This window comes from Mesoplodon mirus (genome assembly GCF_964341445.2).
Source record: "Mesoplodon mirus genome assembly, chromosome: 19".
NCBI lineage: Eukaryota > Metazoa > Chordata > Mammalia > Artiodactyla > Ziphiidae > Mesoplodon > Mesoplodon mirus.
Genome location: NC_138995.1, coordinates 6,892,835 through 6,915,314, shown reverse-complemented (window position 1 = coordinate 6,915,314; position 22,480 = coordinate 6,892,835). Strand labels below are relative to the sequence as shown.

General features: G+C 51.1%; 1 protein-coding gene across 1 annotated transcript in view; it reads left to right on the top strand.

The window, feature by feature from the left end:
- Window positions 1-22,480, top strand: part of PLCG2 (phospholipase C gamma 2) — a 150,225-nt gene that overhangs the window by 89,674 nt on the left and 38,071 nt on the right. The window contains exons 11-21 of the mRNA XM_082605758.1: window positions 723-808; window positions 2,217-2,337; window positions 2,879-3,047; window positions 6,404-6,508; window positions 8,061-8,150; window positions 8,790-8,965; window positions 10,071-10,271; window positions 11,136-11,255; window positions 15,778-15,958; window positions 17,408-17,479; window positions 20,635-20,744. Coding sequence (XP_082461884.1) covers window positions 723-808; window positions 2,217-2,337; window positions 2,879-3,047; window positions 6,404-6,508; window positions 8,061-8,150; window positions 8,790-8,965; window positions 10,071-10,271; window positions 11,136-11,255; window positions 15,778-15,958; window positions 17,408-17,479; window positions 20,635-20,744 — 1,431 coding nt within the window. The remainder of the gene's footprint in view (window positions 1-722; window positions 809-2,216; window positions 2,338-2,878; window positions 3,048-6,403; window positions 6,509-8,060; window positions 8,151-8,789; window positions 8,966-10,070; window positions 10,272-11,135; window positions 11,256-15,777; window positions 15,959-17,407; window positions 17,480-20,634; window positions 20,745-22,480) is intronic.

Sequence of the window (22,480 nt, the reverse complement as noted above, 5' to 3'; positions counted from 1 at the left end):
CATCCAGAGAGCTGTCGACTGGTACTTTACCAAGTGTCAGTCCAGGCAGGAGTTGGAGAGAAGACCCTTAAGTTCATCTCCAGGCATTTTGGAAGGTGCCTTCCTTTTCCAGGGCAAATTCACTTCATGGTTCTCTCTTCCCCACCATGTCCGTTGGTTTGAGTTTGTGTCTTAGAATGATCAGTTCTACCAAACCTAGAAAACAGCTGAGCACCACAGACTCTTAAAGGGGGAATGTGGTGAGGAGGAGAGTGATAAAAATAGGTATTTTCATGTCAGTTTTGGTGGACATAGTTCATAGGGTAGTAAGTCCCATCTGTTCTGTGCTTGGCCTGGGGCCCTGGTATCAGAATGATGGCCCATCTCTGCCCTGTTGAGACTGAGGGCCTAGTGGGCAGCGGTGGGGCAGGGGGGTTGTTAATTTATCATCATACGTCAGTCTCCCGCCTGACACCCTTTGACCGAATTCTCCTCGAAAGAACACAGGTTCTCGAGCCCACACTTGGATTGCCAGGATGGTTATCCTTCACAGCCCACGGTCACGGCCTGAGTCTCATGACTGGCTCGGCCACACGACTGCATGTGTCTGGCCCGGATCCTAAATGGGGGTCTTTGTAGACAGGGAGAACTCAGGCCTTTGGGAGCTCGGGCTGAGAAGTTCCCCGGGGATGCCCTGAGCTGCAGGCCTGCTCCCACACAGCCACCCACCTCCTCTCGTCCAGGTACCTCACGGGTGACCAGCTTCGGAGTGAGTCGTCCCCGGAGGCCTATATCCGCTGTCTGCGGATGGGCTGCCGCTGCATTGAGCGTGAGTACCCCCTTCGCGCTGGCGGCCATGCGGTCGGCGGGCTTAGACTGGCCGTGTTGTTGCTGGATGCTTTGTGTGTTTGGAGGCCTGAGTAGTGGGGATGCACGGGACAGATGGAGGGAGAACGCAGGTGCCCGTAGCATCTGGGGTGAGCCACGCGGCCACCAGCCGGGGACCTTCCCCCAGAAGAGAAGGTCGCCACGACAAGGAGTGGTGTTGAGCCGGGCCAGGCTGGAGCCACAGCACCTTGGGCTCCAGAAAGTGTCCGGATACAGTGGAGGGGCTGGGAGGCCAGTAGCCAGGACGGCCTTACTGTCCTCCTGTCCCTCGGCTTCTTTCTGGGCTGCTGTGTCCGAGGCAGCAGACGCCCTGCGTGCTTTAGCAACGGCCCTGCCACGGCCACCGCCCTGACTCTTCTGTCCCCAGTTGCTCACAGCCACCCAGGCAGAGGTGATTCCAGGCCCCGGACATGGCCGGGGGCCGGTGCTTCCTCCTGTCCCCCCACCCTTCGCCCCCGGCCCGACTCAGCGCCAGAGGCTCATGGCTATACTGGGCTGAGAAGAGGCACAGACCACTGATGTGGGCTCCAGTTCTATCAAAAGCATCCATCACGGTATCAGACCTTGATGGCAGCTATTCCTACAGAGTGTTGCTTAATTTATGCCTTTTTCCCCCCTTAGGAAAAAGCAAATGTGAAAAAATCAAGTTTGAAACTGTCAGCTCCTATTCCCTCTGGGGGTCAAAAATATAAGGGATGCTCACCTTCTGCATAACCTAGTTTGGTCTGAATTTTTTACCATGAATCTTCTTTTCTGGTTTTGTTTTTTTGTTTTTTTTGTTTTGCGGTACGCGGGCCTCTCACTGTTGTGGCCTCTCCCGTTGTGGAGCACAGGCTCCGGACACGCAGGCTCAGCAGCCATGGCTCACAGGCCCAGCCGCTCCGCGGCATGTGGGATCCTCCTGGACCGGGGCACGAACCCGCGTCCCCCGCATCGGCAGGCGGACTCCCAACCACTGCGCCACCAGGGAAACCCACCATGAATCTTTAAAAATAAATTTCCCATTGCTCCGTATTCTTTCTTCTGGCAGAAAAAGCAAGCCAAGGTTTAGACAAGTCAAATCAGAAGATAAAACACATGATAAATCTCTTGTTAAAAAAGAAACATTTCGTTTCTTTTGGACAGCGGGACCTTTAATTAGACGACCAAAATCTTCCTGTAACTGCGTAGGTAACACGTGTCCTCATGTTGGTGGCCCCTGAGGGCAATGCCGGGTCTGGCCCCAGGGTCCTGGTGACTGAGCCAGTGCGGGGGCCGGGGCTGGTGGCACGGTCGTCACCCGGGCAGCGTGGCCACCCTCATTGGACTAGGGAGGCGTGGGTGCTGAGGCTGCACATCTCTGCCCTCAGTGGACTGCTGGGACGGGCCTGACGGGAAGCCCATCATCTACCACGGCTGGACGCGGACCACCAAGATCAAGTTTGATGATGTCGTGCAGGCCATCAAAGACCATGCCTTTGTCACCTCGAGGTCGGTTGGCTGATTTCCTTCCTGGTGGTTCACCTTTAAGGGGAAGGCAGCTAGGGTTGGGTGGACGGACACACACACAAACATACCCCCCTTGCAGACACACCCCACATGGACACACACACACACACTCAGAGACACCCTCCCACAGACACGGGCAGTCCCGCACGGATGGGCGCAGACGCCCCCTTACCCCCAGCGCACACGCACGTACGTTCACGCACATCCCACACAGATGCTCACGTGCAGAGGCACCGCCCGCATAGAACACCCCCGGAACACAAAGACACAGAGACACCCCCTCCGCAGACACATGATCAGACGTATATTCTCCACGTACAGACACACGTGTATACCCCACATAGCGACACAGATACCCCCCCGCACATGCACACCCCACCCCGGGCTCCATCCTGGCCAAAGTCACTGCCGAGAAGCCCCAGCTGAGTGCTGGCGTCCCCCTAGGCCGAGAGCACAGGGCACGCCCTGGCCCCGGAGGCCCCGTCCCGCTTGCTGAGCGCCCCTCCCTCCCCGCCGCCCGCAGCTTCCCCGTGATCCTGTCCATCGAGGAGCACTGCTGCGTGGAGCAGCAGCGCCACATGGCCCGGGTGTTCAAGGAGGCGTTCGGCGACCTGCTGCTGACCAAGCCCACGGAGGCCAGTGCCGACCAGCTGCCGTCGCCCAGCCAGCTGCGGGAGAAGATCATCATCAAGGTAGCGGCCCGGGGCTATTGCTCACATGGGGAGAGCCAGCGGCTTGGGGCACGGGCTCCCCGTTCTGCTCGCTGACCTCGCGCCTGACCCGGGCCAGGTCGCTTCACCTCCCGCCGCCTCTGCGTCCTCGTGGTCTGGGGCTTCACCACAGAACCCGCGTCGTTTGTGTGCTGCAAGCGTAACGTGGAGGGACATGTGCGGAGCGCTTGGGACTGCCCTGTCCCACAGCAGGTGCCCCAGAAGTGTTCACTCACTTCTGTGCGTTTGTTTTGGCCAGTCTTCACCACGGCCCGCTCTGCGTCAGGCCCTCGTGCAGAGCTGGGGCTGTTCCAGCGACCCAGGCTCTGTTCTCGCGTGGGGGGTGGACTGGAAGGGAACAGTTGCCCCAGAGGGTTGCGTGCACTAGAGGCGAGGGGTGGCTGTGGGGAGGGATGAGTGACGGCCGTACCACGGATGCCAGGAGGGGTGACGTATGGGCATGTGTATTACTAGGGTTAAGAGACCAGATGGACCGTGGCTTCAGTCGTGTAAGTTCAAGACTCGATGTGCGGGAGAGTATTCTAGGAGCTCTGAGCTCCGGTCCATGAGGTTGTCTGGGGACTCAGGATCTTCTCATCTTGGTCTACAGTCTCCCAGGGAAGGGGTTTTCAGATGGGGTTCTGCAGACCCCCAGGGAGTCCACAGATAAAACTCGTGAGGTGGTGGCATGTGAACTTTGGGCAAAAATGGTGCCTCGTTATTAACATGTAGGTAAAACTTAACATTTCCTTCCATTATGAATATTGGCAACAAGCCGCTTGAGGCTTTGCCACCAGCAGAAATCGTGGATAATTTCATATCACTTCTACAGTTGTTGCCAATATCTCAAGATAACGTGTGCTCGTCACTACTTTAAAATTATGATGGTTATTAGATCTGCCTGTAGATCTTTTGGAAGATGTTAATAAGGAAGTACATGTATTAGTATATTGCAAGTATTTTTTATTTACTTAGTAGCTGTATTTCGGTATAATTGGTTTCTCTTTTCATTTTATGCATTATAAACATTATTCTGAGAAAGGCATCCGTAGTCTTCCCCAGACTTCAGAGGGGGTCCATGACACAGAACTGGCGAAGGCTCTGCCCTTGGGCACTGTCCTTGTGTGTGGTCCATGCTGGGCTGCAAGGCACATTGAGCTCCAGCTCCTAGAAACGGGAATGTGAGGGGTCCAGGGCGAGTGATTCCTGGTAAGCAGGTGGGACGTCAGTTGGACAGTCCTGGGCTGTTGCGTCCAGTGCGTGAGAACTTAGTCACATGACCACACCATCTGCAGGGGCTGACTCTAGCTGGGCAGCCACCGGTGGAAGGAGCAGTGTGGATTTCAGTGACAGCTGGCAGGTCCGTAGGAAGGACAGACAGGGATTTACTAGGCAGAGAAGGGAGAAGGCCCTTCGGCTTCGGGGATGACATCCGTGAAGGTGGGGTAGTGTGAACGCATGGTATGTTCCCTAGATTGTCACTGGGCCACTAAGATGCATTGGGGACATCTCCTACTTGCCAGGAGGTCACGGTCTTGTAGGGAGACAAACCGCTTGACAGAGAAACACCAAATTGTGAGGGGGCTTTGGCTGAGGCCCATCCAGAGAGGAGGAGGCTGGTGCCCTCAGGGGTCAAAACACCAGCACATTTGGAGGAATTGGCTAAGATCCTGGGGCAGGTTCCGCTGAGACGCTCAGGGAAGCTTCTAGCGTGAGGAAGGCAGGATGAGAGGCAGAGGGGGCTCGGCCGGGCGGTGGAGGCGTCCAGGGCTCCTCGGGTGTGGCCGTCCGTCTTCAGGGAACCTCGTTGCATCTCTCTATTCCCAGCTCCCCCGTGGCTTCCCTCCGTTTCTGTTAGAACAGCTCTCTGCGTGTCCCCAGGGATTTCCCAGCGCTTGTTTTAGGGTGTGAAGACTCCTTTTAGAGTTCCCGCTGCCCACCTGTGGTACCTCTTGGTTCAGCCCTTTCAATTTCAGGGAAAAGGGGTGGAAGTAGCATTTGTACATGGTCACTGAGTGCCACACACTGGGCTGGGCACGGTCGTCAGTGTTATTCAGTCTCATGGCAGCCCTGCAGGACGGATAGTCCCGGGCCCCCAGCCCACCTGGCAGGTGAGGACCCTGAGGTCTAGAGGTTGACTCAGCTGAGGTTACAGTTAGTTCCTGCCAAAGATGGAACAAAATGGAACATTTATGTCATGCTGCACTATTTACAGGTATCCTACACGCCCACTGCCTTACGGGACAGGGGGGCTATGTTACCCCATTTTAAGAAATATATTTATTTATTTGGCTGCGCTGGGTCTTCATTGCGGCGTTTGGAATCTGTAGTTGCGGCATGCGGGATCTTTAGTTGCGGCATGCGGGATCTTTAGTCGCAGCATGCGAACTCTTAGCTGTGGCGTGTGGGATCTAGCTCCCTGACCAGGGATCGAACCCAGGCCCCCTGCGTTGGGAGTGCGCAGTCTTAGCCACTGGGCCACCAGGGAAGTCCCTGTTACCCCCATTTTACAGGGGAAGTTACTGAGACAGATTGTCATGCAGCCAAGGCCACACAGCGAGGAAGGTGATAGGCCCTGAGTTCAAGCCCAGGTCTGACTCCCAATCCTGAGCTCCCTCCACCCGGTCGCCACAACGGGGATTTATCAAGGCTAGTCCACATGGGTGGTCAGTGAACTCGCCCAGGCGGACGTTGTCGTAATCACTCTCTTAGTCTTGCAGATGAGCCGTGAGAGGTTCAGAGAGGTGCGGCCACCTGCTCAGGGTCACGCAGCCCATAAAGCAGCGGCAGTGCTGTTCGCACCCAGGTCTTCTAAATCTACATCCCCAGTGTGCCTTGCGCTGCCCTGCGCAGCCCGTGCCCTTGGACTGGCTGTGATCTTGCCTCGCCCTCTGTGTGCTGGAGAGCGCGGGCACCTCATTGCTTCACTGAATAGTTATCGAGCACTATCTGCTAACCTAGTACAGGAGGTTCAACAGGGAGCAAAACGAAGTCCCTGCCCTCATGGGGCTTACACTCTAGCAGGGAAGACAGAAGACAGATAGATACATAGATACACTTAGGCTAACGAGCGTGAAGATGAACTACCAGGGGCTAGAGAGTGACCTGGGTGGGAAGGGGAGTGTGGGCTATGTTTAGGGAAGCTCCTCTGAGTTTGTGACGCCGAGCACAGAGCGCCAGTGTGGTGAGAGAGAAGCCAGGCAGAGAGAACAGACAGTGCAAAGGCCCTGAGGTGGGACGATCCGGTGGATTCTTGGCTGGTGTAGATGAATGTTTGCTGGCTCACAGATCCTAACCTGGGTCTTAGGGAGACAGGCTTTGTGTATTTTTCCCCTCAGCATAAGAAGCTGGGCCCCCGAGGCGACGTGGATGTCAACATGGAGGACAAGAAAGACGAACACAAGCAGCAGGGTGAACTGTACATGTGGGATTCCATCGACCAGGTGCGTCTTCTCGCGCCCCTTCTCAGGCCCTGAGCGCGTTACGGCCTGCTGGAGAGCTCCGGGAGGATTCCTGTCTTACTCCCGTTTTGTGCCAAGTGAATTTGTCATTTTAAGGAAACTGTTTTTCTTTTGCATTATTAGTGTTTTACTTTGAAGCAGTTTTATATTCAGTGTAACATACTCTAGATTCTCACACACATACAAGCACAGAGAGTTCTCATACATGCTTCACCCAGTTTCCCCAAATAGTAACATTCTGTGTAACTAGAGTATAATTATCATAATGAGGAATTGAACACTGGGCACAATACTTCCACCTAATTTGTGGACCTTATTCCAGTTTGTCCACTAATGTCCTTTTTCTGACCCAGGATGCAATCTGGGATGTGATAATGCAATCCGTTGTCCTAACTCCTTAGTGTCCTCCAATCTGAGGCAGTTCCACTGGAAACATTATTACTGTTATTTTTGGCCGAGCCACGTGGCTTGTAGGATCTTAGTTCCCCTGACCAGGGATCCAACCCGGGACCCCTGCAGTGGAAGCGCAGAGTCCTAACCACTGGACCACCAGGGGAGTCCCGAGGAAACATTATTTTTTGATGGGAATGAGGCATTTTGAATGTTAATGCCACTTCTCATATCCCATAACCTAACATGGCAATCCATTTGAGTAGGTATTGATCAATTCATTGATTCACTGATTGAAGTGTATTTGATTTACGATGGTGTGTTAGTTTCAGGTGTACGGCAAAGTGATTCAGTTATATGTGTATGTATTTCAGATTATTTTCCATTATAGATTATTACAAGATACTGAATATAGTTCCCTGTGCTACACAGTAGGTCCTGTTGCTTATCTATTTTATGTATAGTAGTTTGTATCTGTTAATCCCATATTCCTAATGTATTCCTCCCCGCAACATTCCCCTTTGGTAACCCTAAGTTTGTTTTCTGTCTGTGAGTCTGCTTCTGTTTTGTGTATAGGTTCATTTGCATTATATTTTAGATTCTACATATTAAGTGGTATCATATTATGTTTGTCTTTCTGCATTTGAGTATATTTTTACACATCTATTCTTATATTCTAGAAATAAAAATTAAAAATGGTTGAAATTTAAATAAAGAATTAAGTCATATTTAAATGTTGAAGAAAGGGTCTCTAGACAGGCTGGCTGAGAAATCCTGAAAGTCTTAAAAAATGGATGAAATAGAAAAAGACAGTCATGAGGACACACACACAGAAAACAATCCCATCATTCATAAAAGCCTTCAAATGAAAGCAATACGATATTACGTTGTGTCTACCCTTAGACACACTGAATAAAGAAGTCCTGAAAATGCCAAAAGAACCCCAGAAGATGTTTTAAAATAGATGTTTTAAAAGAAATGTCTCACAGGGGATCGAATTCTGTGAAACCACCATAAATGGCTACAAAAGTGGGAAAGGCGAGTCCCCAGTGAATGCTGGGGTGATGCCAGGCAGGGGCCTTGGGCCTCGGAGTTGATGGAGCAGAGACTTTGGGGAAGCCCTAACGCTGGTTTTACTTTGTAGAAATGGACTCGGCACTACTGTGCCATTGCTGATGCCAAGCTGTCCTTCAGCGATGACATTGAACAGACTGTGGAAGATGAACAGCCCCCGGTAGGTGGAGACCTCCTATAATGCTCCTCTCATCCGGTGGCCGGCAGGCCTGGACATGCTCAGTCCAAGGAGCTGCCTCTTTGGGTACCAAGGCTTGCCTGGCTCTTCTCTGATTGGCTGGCTGGCCCATGTGCTTAGCCAGTGAGGTTCAGGTGTCTTTCCTGCTCTCTGAAAGGCTGGCTTGGCCTGTGCTCCCTGGGGAGGATGGGGACATTTGGATGTCCTGTCCAGCCTTAGCCACTAGCCTGGTTCTTGGCTTTCCTGCCCTCCCCCGCTGGGCTGCTGGTCATCCTTGGTACTATCTCTTGAGTGCAGCCCCCAGGGTATTATGGCTCTCAGGCTTCCTGTACAGTAGAGTTGAGGGCTGTACTGGGGACCCCTTACCCCAGGACTCAGAACTCCAGGAGGCCACCACAAATGGGGAAGTGTCAGGAGTAGGTGGCTGGGGGGTGGGGAGGGCAGTGGAGGCTGGCTTCCCGGACCTCTCGGGGTTCGGGGTAAAAGCGAGCTGAGGCCATTTTTGGTCTGTTACCCAGTCCAGTCTGTTATTCAGGAATCAGCATGCACACAGGGACCAGTCTGATGATACTGGGGGTCTGGTCCGGGTTTTCAGAAACCCCTCCTCTCTTTGCGGCCCAGGATATAGCCCCCACGGAGCTGCATTTTGGGGAGAAGTGGTTCCACAAGAAGGTGGAGAAGAGGACAAGTGCCGAGAAGCTGCTGCAGGAATACTGCGCCGAGACGGGGGGCAAGGATGGGACCTTCTTGGTGCGCGAGAGCGAGACCTACCCCAATGACTACACCCTGTCCTTCTGGTAATGGCCCTCTTCCCCGGGGCACGCGCCTTCTCCTCGCAGCTGGTGGGATGGGGCGCCGTGAGGCAAGTGGTGCCAGCTCAGGCCACACTTGGGTGGGGCTGGGCTGGAAACCCAGACTTTATTTAGTGAGCTGTGTGGGGCAAGACTTGGGTGAGGGCCCCAAAACGTAGTCAACAAGAGTAGCGATATTTCAGTGCACTATTTAAAATTGTCAAGTGGCCTGACGGAACTGTGGGTGAGGCTGTAGTGAGTGTGCTCATTCACTCACTCAGTCATCTGTGCATGAATTCATTAAAAGAGATTTATTTATTGGGTACTTGCTCTGTGCTAGGCACAGTGACTTAGCAGTGACAGACAGACAGGGTCCTCGTCCTGATGGAGATCAGAGTTTCGGGAGGGAGATGAACAGTGGAAAAGGAATCAGGCAAATGATACATTATTCTCGTTTTGACAAGTGCAGTGGGAAAAGCGCAGGACGTCATGAAAGTCTGTAAGAGAGGGGTCTAGTGTGATGTTGGGAGAATAATCCAGGAAGACTTCCTGAAAGAAGTGGTGTTTAAATTGAGACCTGAAGGATAAAAGTTCTAATATTAACAACATACAAACAATCGCGACAGCTAACGCCTGTCAGATGCTTACCACGTACCAGGCCGCGTTCCGAGCACGTTCTGTGTATGATCCCGTTTCATCCCCAGGACATCTCTGTGAGGAGGATACTATCATTGTCCTTGTTGACCACTAGGGTCATAATAGTGAGGCTCAGAGAGGACAGGTCACCTGTTCACGGTCACTTAGCTCCTCAGTGGCAGAGTCAGGATTGGAACCTAGGCTGTCTGGCTCCAGAGGCACAGTTACGTAGGTGAAAGGGGACGGCGGGTAGAGGAAGTAGGTAGGATGGTCTGGAATCCAGCCCCAAGTATCAACTTGTGTGAAAGCGCTGGGTGAGTGCTAAGAGCAGACGGAGGCTTGTGTGGCCGCACATAGCGTCCACCCCTGGGGGCCCCGGCCACAGCTCTGGCCCACCCTGTGCTCTCTGCCGCGCCGGCTGCGGGAAGGGCCCGCCGGCCGGGCCTGGGCTCTGACGTGGTCCCTCTCCCGGCAGGCGGTCGGGCCGCGTCCAGCACTGCCGGATCCGCTCCACCGTGGAGGGTGGGACCCTGAAGTACTACCTGACTGACAACCTCATGTTCACAAGCATCTATGCCCTCATCCAGCACTACAGCGAGACGCACCTGCGCTGTGCCGAGTTCGAGCTCCGGCTCACCGACCCAGTTCCCAACCCCAGCCCGCACGAGTCGAAGCCGTACGTGTGCCCTGTGCCCTGGGGGTGCGACTGCGTTCACGGATCAGAAACACCAGCCTGGCGGGTGTGCTGGGGCCCAGATTCCCACGAGGCGCCTCACCTGGGCCCACTGGGGCCTCTTGCAGTTCCCTAGGGCAGCCGCTGTCCGGTTACCTACAGCCTGTTTCTCTCTCCTCTCCTTTCCTTTCTTCTCCTTTATCTTCGTGGTCCTGAGGTCTTGAGCTTTGATTTTTAGAGTTAATTTTGGCCCGGTGTTACGTTTTCTGTCCAAGCTCATTCCTTTTGGTCTGAGAGCGAAAAAATAATTGTAAAGTGAGTATCAGTTAGGCCTTGCAAAGGGTTAACTAGTTGTGAAAAGAAAAGAGTCATTTTTAAGCAGAAGGCTGCTCAAATGCACATTTCACAGGAGGCCATGTAGCTATGGCACCTTTATTTTTTACTTTTCTTGTCCTTATTCAAATGGATCGCCGTAAAATTTGCTATTTCACATCTTTAAAAACAACCTAAAACCCTATTCCCTATCTTTTCTGCCTGTGCTGTTCTGAGACACTGTGGTGACTGTGCCATCCTCTGATGCTGGGGTCGGGGGTTGGGTCGGGGGGGTGGTGGTAAAGATGTAAGTTGATTTATTCGCTTATGCTCCAAGCAGACCCACTGCATGAACGCTTCACCCGAGCTGTGTCTGGGTGATCTTTTTAAACGCTGCAGTCTTCAGCGGTGGTTTCGGGGGAGGAGGCCCCCTGTGTAGCTGCCGTGGTGGGTTCCGGGGCCGTGCCTCGGGCGTCCCGGGAACCCACCGTCCCCTCCTCTGCTGCCAGTCTCAGCGGCCTCCCCCTTGGCCATTTTCCCGGCCCTGTGCGGCAGGTGGTACCATGATGGGCTGAGCCGTGGAGAAGCGGAGGACATGCTGATGCGGGTGCCCCGGGACGGGGCCTTCCTGATCCGGAAGCGGGAAGGTACCGACTCCTACGCCATCACCTTCAGGTAGGTGCACGGGCTGGAGCCCACTGTGTGCTCTGCAGAGACGGCTTGGGAAGGGCAGGTGTGGAGAACAAAGGGGGAACTGCAGGCGGAGGCTGAGCTCTGTGTCCTCCGCCCAGGGTGTCAACCACGACGATGACAATCATAAAGAGCGAAAGCAGACGACACTGATGTGTGCGTTCAGTGTGCTGGGCACCGGTCTGTATTCTCAAGAGCATTGTGTTTTATATTAATTCATCTCATCTTCCAGCAATTCTGTGGGGTCAGCATGACCGTGATCCCTACTTTCAGAGGAGGAAACTGAGGCACAGGGAGATTAAATAACCTGCTTGAAACATGCAGTCTGTGAGCGGTGGAGCTGGAATTCGAACCCAGGCCGCCCTGGCAATCCAGATGGGTGATGTTGTAGCTCTTGTTTTCTCCCATCCACAGCTGACACCCCACTGCCAGTGGGAAGGTTGTGTGGACCAACCACTTCTAGGACGGTGGTTCTGTATGTTAATTCTACCCCGAGATGCCCAATTCCTCCAGTTTCTACCAAAAGCATCATACTTTCCTTCCATTTCCCCATTTTCAGGGTTTCCCTGCATATTCTTTTTTTGGTTTGTTTTGCGGTACGCGGGCCTCTCACTGTTGTGCCTTCTCCCGTTGCGGAGCGCAGGCTCAGCGGCCATGGCTCACGGGCCCAGCCGCTCCGCGGCATGTGGGATCTTCCCGGACCGGGGCACGAACCCTCATTCCCTGCATCGGCAGGCAGACTCTCAACCACTGCGCCACCAGGGAAGCCCTCCCTGCGTATTCTTGATGATGGTAATAGAATGCTGGCTACCAGATATTGAATTCCTAACCGATGTTTGGGACACTGGGCTGCCTTTGAGGCCATCACGGTAGCCCATGAGGGGTAGATCCAGTTATTACAAGTAAGGAAAAGGAGGCCCAGAGAGGTTAATTGACCTGTCTAAAGCCATACAGCCTCATCCTAGGCTGAGTCAGGGTTTCAGACTCAGGCCTGTCCTCCTCCAAAGCCTGCGTGCTTTACTGTGAGGTCTAAGCAAGAGGCTTGTGGGCCACATTGGGCCTCTGGGTGTTTTGCTCAGCCTGCATGGTGATGTTAAAAACTGAGAAGTTTTACCTGGAAATTCAGATTGCTTCTTATGAAAAATGGAAGGAGTTGGACGCTCTGGGCCCACAGTTGCCCAGGGTGAAGGTGGCTACTGGCTGCACAGTAGGGGCCCCGGTGTGCCAGCCTGCTCCTGCCCTTCCTTTCCTGTTGCCCTCACCCGTCCCCCTTGGCTCCTGTTCAGTCTGCCCCTCAGGGCGTTTGGATTTGCCCCCATCCCCCATTACCCCTGAGCTGCCTTCCTGGGGGGTGATGGTGATTATCACTGCTGTTTACTGAGGACCTACTGTGTGCCAGCTCCATCCAGCATGGCTCTTCTGTGCTTTGTGCTGCCAACAGAGGGGTGTCTTTGCTCTTTTCCCCCAAACTCTTTATGGTGTCTGCTTCTCCTGGATGGGAGTTGGATGTGTTTAATTGAATCTGTGCTGTACCAGGCACTGGGCTGGGTGTTGGGGGTCGCATTGCGCTATAGTCTGTCGTCAGTCAGGATGCTTCTGGGTGCAAGGGACAGAAACCAAACTCAGTGGCTGAAAGAAAAAAGGTGGGGATTTAGTGGCTACAGGCTGAGATGCTCAAGAGGTGAAACTGGCCTCCAACACACTCGGATACAAGCCTCGTCTGTGACCTACAGGAGACTAGCTCTGAGCATCTCGGTGTTACGCTCCATTGGCTTTGTTCTCACTTTACCTTGAGGTGCCAGGACAGTGTCCACAGAGAGGATGAGTCCTGTGAGGTGCTCCCACTGGCCCCTGCTTGAGCCCAGTAACTTGATTCTGATTGGGCACCTTCAAGCTGGCGATGAGGTTGGGGTCACTGGAAATGCGTGGATGAAGCGGGGGCTCCCAGATGGATACTCAGCTTATAGACATCCACCGTGTTCTGCTTGCACATCTGTCCTCCCCATGAGATTGGAGGCACCCTGAGAGCTGGAGGTTTTCTTTTTTAGGAATCAATAAATGTTTGATAAGCACCTGCTATGTGTCAGGTCTAGAAACTCAGGAGTGATAAAAACAGCCCAGCCCTTGCTCCCATGAGGCCAGTGGTCTGGTGGGGATGAGAGGTGTCATCACAGGACTCACAAGTGACTCCCCGTCTTCCTTGCTCCCTCCCCCCACATATTTGTGGGGGTACTTCTTCTGTACTAGGCGCCGTTCTAGGCCCTGGGAACATATACTGACCTTCTGTATAGATTTCCACAGGAGGGAAGTGTCTGCTTTCAAATGCACGCAAAGAGACGAGGTTGTTTTCCGGGTGTGACGGGTGGGAGGCGCCCCTCCGTGGGATGAGGGGCTTCATCGCGAAGCTAAGCCCTCAGGCGTTAGTGTTCACTGGCTCCTAGCAGCACAGTCCGGGAGGCTGGAAAGCACAGCTCTTACTCCAGCCCTGTTCTCCCCTTTTGATTGTTCTGTCTCCCAGGGAAGTTTTGGCTTGGCTGTTTATATTTTCCCAACCATTCATTTCTTTAGTTTCTTCTGGGTGCCAGACACATTGCAAAGGGCTTACCCTGGGTTACCTAACGGACAGCGGTCCTGACACTCACCTTGAGACAGAAGCTGTGCATCCCCAGATCTGTGGATGATGAAACTGAGGCTCAGGGAGGTTACCTGGGGAAGGAGCCAGAACCTGACTGATGCTCTTAACCTCAGTACCCCAGAGCCTCCCTGCCCTGTAGAGCTTTTGTATAAAGTTTTAAAATTAATTTTTCACTACGTAAGTATATTAGCCTTATAAAAAATTAAGATACTGCAGTGAAAGCTAAAGCCCCCTGTGGTCTTTGCCATCTCAATCTTTGTTTTGGCAGAAAGCAGTTTTGTAACTGGTGTCTCCATCAAGACTCAAAAAAATTTTTTTTACATACATATGTATGTACCTGTGGAAAATATATAGCGCCACTCTGTTAGTGGTATTTTGTTCCATTAAAAAAATAGAAATAGGATCATACTATAGTTTCATTCTGCAACTTGTTTTTTTTACTCAGCAGTATTTCTTTTCTTTTTAAAAATAAATATTTAATAAAATATCATTGCCTGTAGGCTACTGAAGAAGTAGTCTCCTAGCATTTTTTTTTTTTAAATAGGAGTTTTGGAAGAAATGGCTTAATGGGATTTTTTTTTTTTTTTTTTTTTGCGGTACGCGGGCCTCTTACCGTTGTGGCCCCTCCCGCTGCAGAGCACAGGCTCCGGATGCGCAGGCCCAGCGGCCATGGCTCACGGGCCCAGCCGCTCCATGGCATGTGAGATCTTCCCGGACCGGGGCACGAACCCGTGTCCCCTACATTGGCAGGCGGACTCTCAACCACTGCGCCACCAGGGAAGCCCCGGGATGTTTTTTTTTTTTTTTTTTTTTTTTTTTTTTTTTTTTGGGCCTCTCACTGCTGTGGCCTCTCCCGTTGCGGAGCACAGGCTCCGGACACACAGGCTCCGCGGCCATGGCTCGCGGGCCCAGCCGCTCCGCGGCATGTGGGATCCTCCGGGACCGGGGCACGAACCCGTGTCCCCTGCATCGGCAGGCGGACTCTCAACCACTGTGCCACCAGGGAAGCCCCGGGATGTATTTTTTAAAACAGTAAAAAATGTCTGTTAAGGTGCAAAATTTTTAAAAGATAAGTAGTTTGAGCATAGTAACTAGTTCTGTTGCAGCTTTAAAGATGCTCTTGGCTGTAAAGTTAGGGTCAAACTTACTTTCACAGATATTTCTCTTCTTGCTGATAAAAGCTAGTAAGACTGAGGATTCTATTCTCTTTTGGATTTTCTTCTGCCTCTTGTTTCAAATAGGTGAGGAAACAAAAGATTTGTTTCCCCTTTTGGAAAAAAAAAATTCCATTTGTGCACGAGTTGGGCCGCTAAAGATAAGATTTAAGGGTTTGGGCATCAAGTCCCAGAGTTCTCAAGTAGAGGTGGGCTAATGTTTTCTACAAAGGATCAAAGGATAAATATTTTAGGCCTTGCAGGCCAGATGGCCTCTGTTGCAGCTGCTCAGTCAGCTCTGCCGTTGCAGAGTGAAAGCAGCCACAGGCAGTACATAGACAGATGAATGTGGCTGTGCGTCAATAAAACTTTATTTACAAAAACAGGAGGGGGGGTGGATTTAATCTGTGGGCCATAGTTTGCTGGCCCTGATCTGGACACTGGGGTGTTCTGTAGTCAAGTCCAGTAGTTGGGGAGGAAGGGAAGGACCAGAGGAGCCATAGCTGTTGAGTCACTCTGAAGTGTTTCTTCTGAGGTACCGGTTCTTCTGTATCTGTTTTGCAAAGACCTACGTCATTGTATTCCATGCGAGGGCTGTGTGCTCTTCATTTATTTGGTCCCCTAGGATGGATGACTAGGTTGTTTCTGATTGGTGGGCTTATGTGGCCACCGTCTGTCTGGCTGCCAGGATGTCAGCACCATGTGGTCTCCCCCCCAGGGCCAGGGGCAAGGTGAAGCACTGTCGCATCAACCGGGACGGGCGGCACTTCGTGCTGGGCACCTCCGCCTACTTCGAGAGCCTCGTGGAGCTGGTCAGCTACTACGAGAAGCACGCACTCTACCGGAAGATGAAACTGCGCTACCCTGTGACCCCCGAGCTCCTGGAGCGCTACAATATGGTAGGTGGTTGACTCACTCGAGATTGGGTGGAATATCTTGTCTGAGGTTACGATTCATCTGTTTGTTCATTCAGCAAACCTTTCTTGAGCACTGACATGTGTCCCACACGGCTCTACGTCCAAAATTGCACAGCGTGGACAAAGACCTGCCCTTGGACTCTTACAATCTAGCGTAGGGGAGACAGACAACAAATGAAATTTAAAAATATATACAGAGCATGTATCAGCTGGTGGGTGATAAGTGCTATGGAGAAAAACTCACTGAGCAGGTGGATAAGTGGATAGAGTGATGGGGAAGGGGCTGCACTTCTCAAGGGTGCTCAGGAAGATCTCGCTGACAAGGAGACATGTGGGCAGACACAAGAGGAGGTGGAGGAGGGAGCCCGCAGCTATGAGGAAGAAAGAACAGCCAGTGCAAAGGTCCTGAGGTGAGAGCATGCCTGAGGCACAGAAAGGAAGCTGCTGTGGCTGGTGAGTGAGCCAGGGCGGGGGCAGCACTAAATAAGGTTAGAACTGCGTGGTGTAGGGCCACTGTGAGACACGGGCTTTTTTTCTGAGCTGTTGGAGGGTTCTGAGCAGAGAAGACAGCCGATCTGATTACCATGTCTCAGTTCCTATCAGACAGAGTCATTAACTTATTGAAAAGAGATTTACTGTGCACCATGTGCCAGGAACTGTTCTAGATACTGGGAGTATGGTGGAACACCATCGGCGTTGGGAAATTTGGGCTCTAGAAAAGGGAGCTGGGTGACACACACACACCGGGCAGGGTGAGTTACAGTGAAGAAGAGAAAACAGGATGGTGTGCCTAAGGGATGGGGCACTTCGTTAGATTGGGGCCACAGAGGTGGGAGCAGGCCTCCTGCAGAGGGTGAGAAGGGAGCCCAGGGAGCGGATTGGCCGAGAAGCTGTGCAGGAGGCCAGTTCCGGGGGGAGCCAGTGGGGGAGCAGGCGTGCACGAGACAGAAATGTGGCTGGTGGGGCTAAAGGCCAGTGAGAGGCAGAGGAAGGGCAGGAGGGACCTTCAGTGTGTGCTGGTGGAGGTTTACCCACCTCTCCGTGAAACGAAGCCCTGGTTTGTGGCATCTGCCAATTTCTGTGGTGTAAATACTCCCACCGTGGCCAGCGTCAAGCTGCCGACGTTGAGAGGCGGTCAGGAAGAGCGGTGAGCTTGCTCCAGCACACCACTGGATCTCAGGGTGTGTGTTTTTTTCTTACAAAGGAGCACAGCGCAGGCCCACATGGGGGCCGCTCTCATTTTGGGGTAAAATTTCCAAGTTTTGGGGAACTTAATAGCTTTTTACTGTCTCCACCCGCAAGGTGAGTAAATTGTGAGGTTTCAGCTCTTCTACTAGAGGGCAGGAAACCACAAGGATGCATCCCTGTTCTAAGTAAGGGCTGTCCCGGGAGCTTGGATGGCTCCATTTATTGTTCTCTATTCTTTTTCAGGAAAGAGATATAAACTCCCTCTATGACGTCAGCAGGATGTATGTGGATCCCAGTGAAATCAATCCTTCCATGGTACAGTACCAAACTTCCAATTCACGCTATTCCTTAGTCACTAGATTGACATGGGGTCCACCCCCCAGTTAAAAGAGGGTGAGGGAGCATTTTGGAAAACTTGGCCCCCCAAAATGTTTTTTTGAGAAGAAAATGATGATTGACAATACGACATCTAGTTTCAGGGAAGAGGTTAATAGAATTCCATCCAAACGCAACTGTTTTGCTAAAATTCTGAAGTTTGATGAACCACCTTTGGGCCACACAGCTTCTAATTAAAAGTCTTTCAAATGTTTCTTGCTAAGTGACTGAGCCTGTGGTGTTCATAAATTCCATTTGGTTCAGTGACCTCTTTGCAGTGCAAACGGTATCTTACATTCCCACCCCAGCTGCTGTGTAATTTCATGCAGGTGGGCCTGGATTTTACTGTTAGCCTGCAGCTCCTGGTTTCATCTCAAATTTAGTTTGAGCCTGCAGTGGAAGAACGGTGGTGAATTTTCTGTTTGGGGGGGTATCTGGTACACGATTAGTGTACAGTTCTCACTTAGGAAGGGGCCCTGCTGGTGGGCTCTTTAGAAATCCAGAGAGAAATTTGTTTAAACTTATAATCCTTGGCCAATGCAAATCCCTTTCAGCAAGAAGTGAAGTCTTGAAAAGTTGTGGGTGAATGGAACTGGGTGTGAAAGGCATTAGGGGACTTGGCTGAATAGCAAAAACTTTTATTAGAAGTGACAGATGCTTTGGGTATGAGAATGACATGGCCTCATGTCAGCCAGGTGTCAGGGTTTGGTGGAGGCCACGGTAAACTGGGGACACGCAGCCCATCTCAAGGGCAGCCGCCCCCCATTAGGAGTCGATGGCTGCCTTTCCAGAGATCAGGCTGGGTCTTCTGATTTCTCAAGACAAGCCAGTAATCTGGATGTTTGATGTGAAATCTCCCCATTATAAAATCCTGGCAACTAAACCAAGTTGTAGAGAAAGTCCTCCTACACTAAGTGAGCCAAGTAAAACATGATTGTATGCAGAATTTGATCGCAAGCTGCCAGACCATGGTGAGTGCTTCAAAATAAAATTATTATTATTATTACTGTGATTGAAAAAATGATGTAACAATTAAAAAAAACACTTTGAAAGGAAGAAAAATAATCAGCCCTGGTCTCACCATCCTAGTGCAGTAGCTGCATTTCTGGGTGTGCTGTCCGTTCTGGTCTTTGTCCGCATGGAGTTGTATTTTATAGTCACCACCACCAGCACCTGCCATTTTTATTCTGCTTTGTTCACCTGCTGCTTGGCCACAGGTTGAGTTTCTCCACTGCTAAGCTACTTAATGACCATTTTTGTTTAACCTGGTAGGCCAAAAAATTTAGATGAAGTATATGGACTAGAAGTTTAACTTAAAAAGAGAGTGTGTTTTATGCTGTAGAATATTCTGGGTAACTGCCCATTTGGCTGTGTCCCCATCAGTGGCCATTTGGGTTGTTTCTAGGCTGTGCTCTTCTCATTAACACTAAACTGAACTTCCTCACCTGTGAGGCTTGGTCTCTTTTGCTTTATGTCCTTTAAATGAGCTCTCAGAACTGGAGTGATTAGATCAGTAATAACAGCTAACACATACTGATGACCACATAGCGAGCATTGTTCTAAGCACGTGATGGCTCATCAGTCCTTGTAACAGCCCCAGGCATTAGGGACCATTTTTGTGCCCATTGTACAGATGAGGAAACTGAGGTACATAGAGGTTGAATAATTGCTGAGGAAGGTGTGGAGCTGGGATTTGGATGCTCCCTGGAGTGCACTCTTAGCCAGTTTGCTGTGTCACATCACATGCCTGCTTCGTCATCCAGTGGTGGTTCGTTTCTCTAGTTCATGAGGGACCTGACATGAGGACCTCTCCTGCCATCTTTCAGGCTGGAGACTTGCTCCTGTGGAAGCCGTTATATGGCACCCCCCTCTGCCACTGGCTATACCTTCCTTTTGGCCTTGGAGTCTGGTAGTGACCTATAGAATTTCATGGGGAAAGATGTGGCTCTGGTCCTTAAGTCTGCCCTTGAAGCAGGATGCACAGGTAGAGCCTGCACTGTTTGCAGGTGGGGGAGTCAAGGGTGAAAGCTCTGGTTGGAGGTTCCTATGGCAAAGCTCCTAAAACCCACATTGCTTCTTATGGAACATCACGAACTATGGCAGTAACTCATATTAATGGGTTCTTTCTCTGCTCAGTTACTTACCAGTTGGTTGACTTTGGGCAAGGTTACTTCTTTGTGTACCTCTGTGTACCTCTACTTCCTCATCTGTAAAACAGGATATACTCCTACTGCTTACCTACCTGTTAGGGTTGTTGTGAGGATTAAAGGAGACACTATAGATGAAAGGCCTAGAACAGGGCTTTGACTAAGAAATGCTAGCTATTGTCATTTTTATCCTTTCATGCATTATCTCATTTAATAGTCTCAATGACCCTGTGAAGTACGTAAAGTTTTAATTCCTGTTTCACAGTTGGGGAAACTGAGGCTGAGAGAGCCTCAAGATTATATAGCTGGTAAGGAAGGGGCAAACCAAGGATTTTAACCCACGTGTCTGACTCCATAGCCCATGCCCTGAGGAGCAGTTTTATGGATTCCTTATAAAACCCCCATCCCCATTTCCTTGGGTTGGGGGAGGGGCAGCTGCTGATCTAAACAGGCTGGTGGTTTCTGAGGTTTTCCTGTTAGTGTTTGCTTGCTGTGTGTGTGTGTGTTCATTTTGTCATTGATTTATGCTTGTCAAGCAGCCGGCATTAAAGCAAATTCACTGAAGAGAAATTTTGTCCTAAGTTCTGTGTTGTTTCTGCCAGTGCAGAGACCCCTTTTGGTGAATTTCATGGAGGAGCATCTCAGTTACTCTTGGAAAATGTCAGCATCCTAGTTAGGGGATCACTGGCCTAGGTTAAAATGCTGGTGAGGCTTGGGGATGTCCAGAAGCGGTGTTGAGCTTAGGCCAGTTCCCATCCCCACTCCCTGGTATACGTCCTCGGGGCTGTGGCTCCCTGGCAATGCCAGCCCTTCACCAGCAGATGGCGCTGTAACCTTGGACTAAAGCCTCCCTCTCTTTTGAGAAGAACCAATGTGCCAGAAAATGCAGCCGCCTCCTTCTGCTCATGTTGCCTGGCCTGACCTTTACCCTCTTGTTTTCCCTGAAAGCCTCAGAGAACCGTGAAAGCTCTGTATGACTACAAAGCCAAGCGAAGCGATGAGCTGAGCTTCTGCCGTGGCGCCCTCATCCACAATGTCTCCAAGGAGCCTGGGGGCTGGTAAGGCTGAGGGGAGCTCTGACCCCTTTATCTGCTGTTCTGGGCTGGCTTTGACCTGTTGTACTTTCTGTGGGAAGGTGACTGATGCATGCTGTATTCAGGAAAGTGGGTAAATAACAATAACAATGATCATGTCCTTTATCATATCATCACATCATATTATGTATTATTTTAATTATAATAGCAGCTCCCATTTCTTGAGGTCTGTGTGCCAAGCACTATGCTAACTGCTTTCATACATTAACCAAATCCTTGTTACAACCCTGCAGTTAGGACTATGATTATCCCCACTTATAGATGCAGTGAATGAAGCTTTCCAAGGTCCAGCTACTAAACAGCACAAGCCTGTGCATTATTTTAAATTCAAATTCTTATACTATTGCTTAGTGCCATGCACTATGCAGTGGCCCCATCCTGGATTGAAGAGGTACATTTTTAGGCCAAAGGCACCTGGGTGTTTGAGGGTTGAGTTATCTCTTCCCCTTTTTCACCTGGGAATAAGAATTCTCTGCCCATCCATAGTTCCCCAGGCAAGTGGGTTCCTAGGCAAGTGGGTTCATGGGATGATTCCTACCTTAGAGCCATAAGGACTTGTTCATAACCATGAGCACTTGCAGAGTTAGTTACTCAAGTGCCTCACAAAACTGGCACCTCTTCCTCCTGCAAGATAGCTGGACCTGACTTAGAAATCTGAATAGCAGCCTGAATGGAGCACTGTCAAGCACTGTCTTAAGCACTTCATTTGAAATAATTCATTTAATGCACACAGTGACCCTGTAAGGTTGGTTCTGTTCTTACCTGCATTTTATAGATGACACTGAGGCACAGAGAAGTGCAGTAACTTGTCCAGGGTCACACAGCAGCCTGAGATTTGAAGCCAGGCCTTCTGACTCAAGAGGCCACACTTTTTACTTACTCATGTGCTAGATCCAGAGGTGTTCAGACTTTCTTTTTGTTTGTTTTTTTAATTTGGAGAACCCCCTCTTTCCAACCCATTTCTTACCTGGATCCCCACAGATCTTGTCTCAAGATGAGTTAAGAGACTGGAGTAAGTGCCTTTAGTGAGGGACTGAGGGTAAACCTTATGCCCAGTTGAGGTCCCCTCATTTCTTATCCTCTCCCTGGTGACAGTATTGCCACCTAGTGGGATGTCTGCCTCAGACCACACTTTTTTGCATCCTCCCAGACTAGAGGACCAAATAATTGTGGTTCAAACCAGGATACGTTCTAGAGTGGAGGGAATGCGCTGTTGATACTACATCTGGACCACAGGTATAAACCATTCAGTTCTGGGCAAATGGTCCATACAGTCGCCCTGAATACAGCCAGACTTTGCCGGAGATAGGTCTGGAGAAATGAAGGTGAAAAGAGTGTGAAACAGGCTCACAACTGGCAATTCTGTGTTTCCACCAGGTCGTGGGACAGTCAGTCCTCTCTGCTTATTCAGGTTAACAAACATTTGTTAAGTGCCCCCGAGGATAGATTTGATTAAGACCGAGAAAGGTCTCACGTACAGGGGAAGACGGATGTATAACTGTTAAGTTAACTATAAGGCGCGGACTGGTTTGACAGCTGTGGGGACAGATGCCAAGGAGCACAGAGGAGGAGCACTCGGCCTAGGTGGCAGTCGGGGAAGGCTCCTTGGAAGAGGAAGGCCTCAGCTGAGTCTTAAATGGTTAGGGGCAAGCTGGCTATAAAGGGCACAGACCAAGGCATAGAAGTTACACAGCATGGCA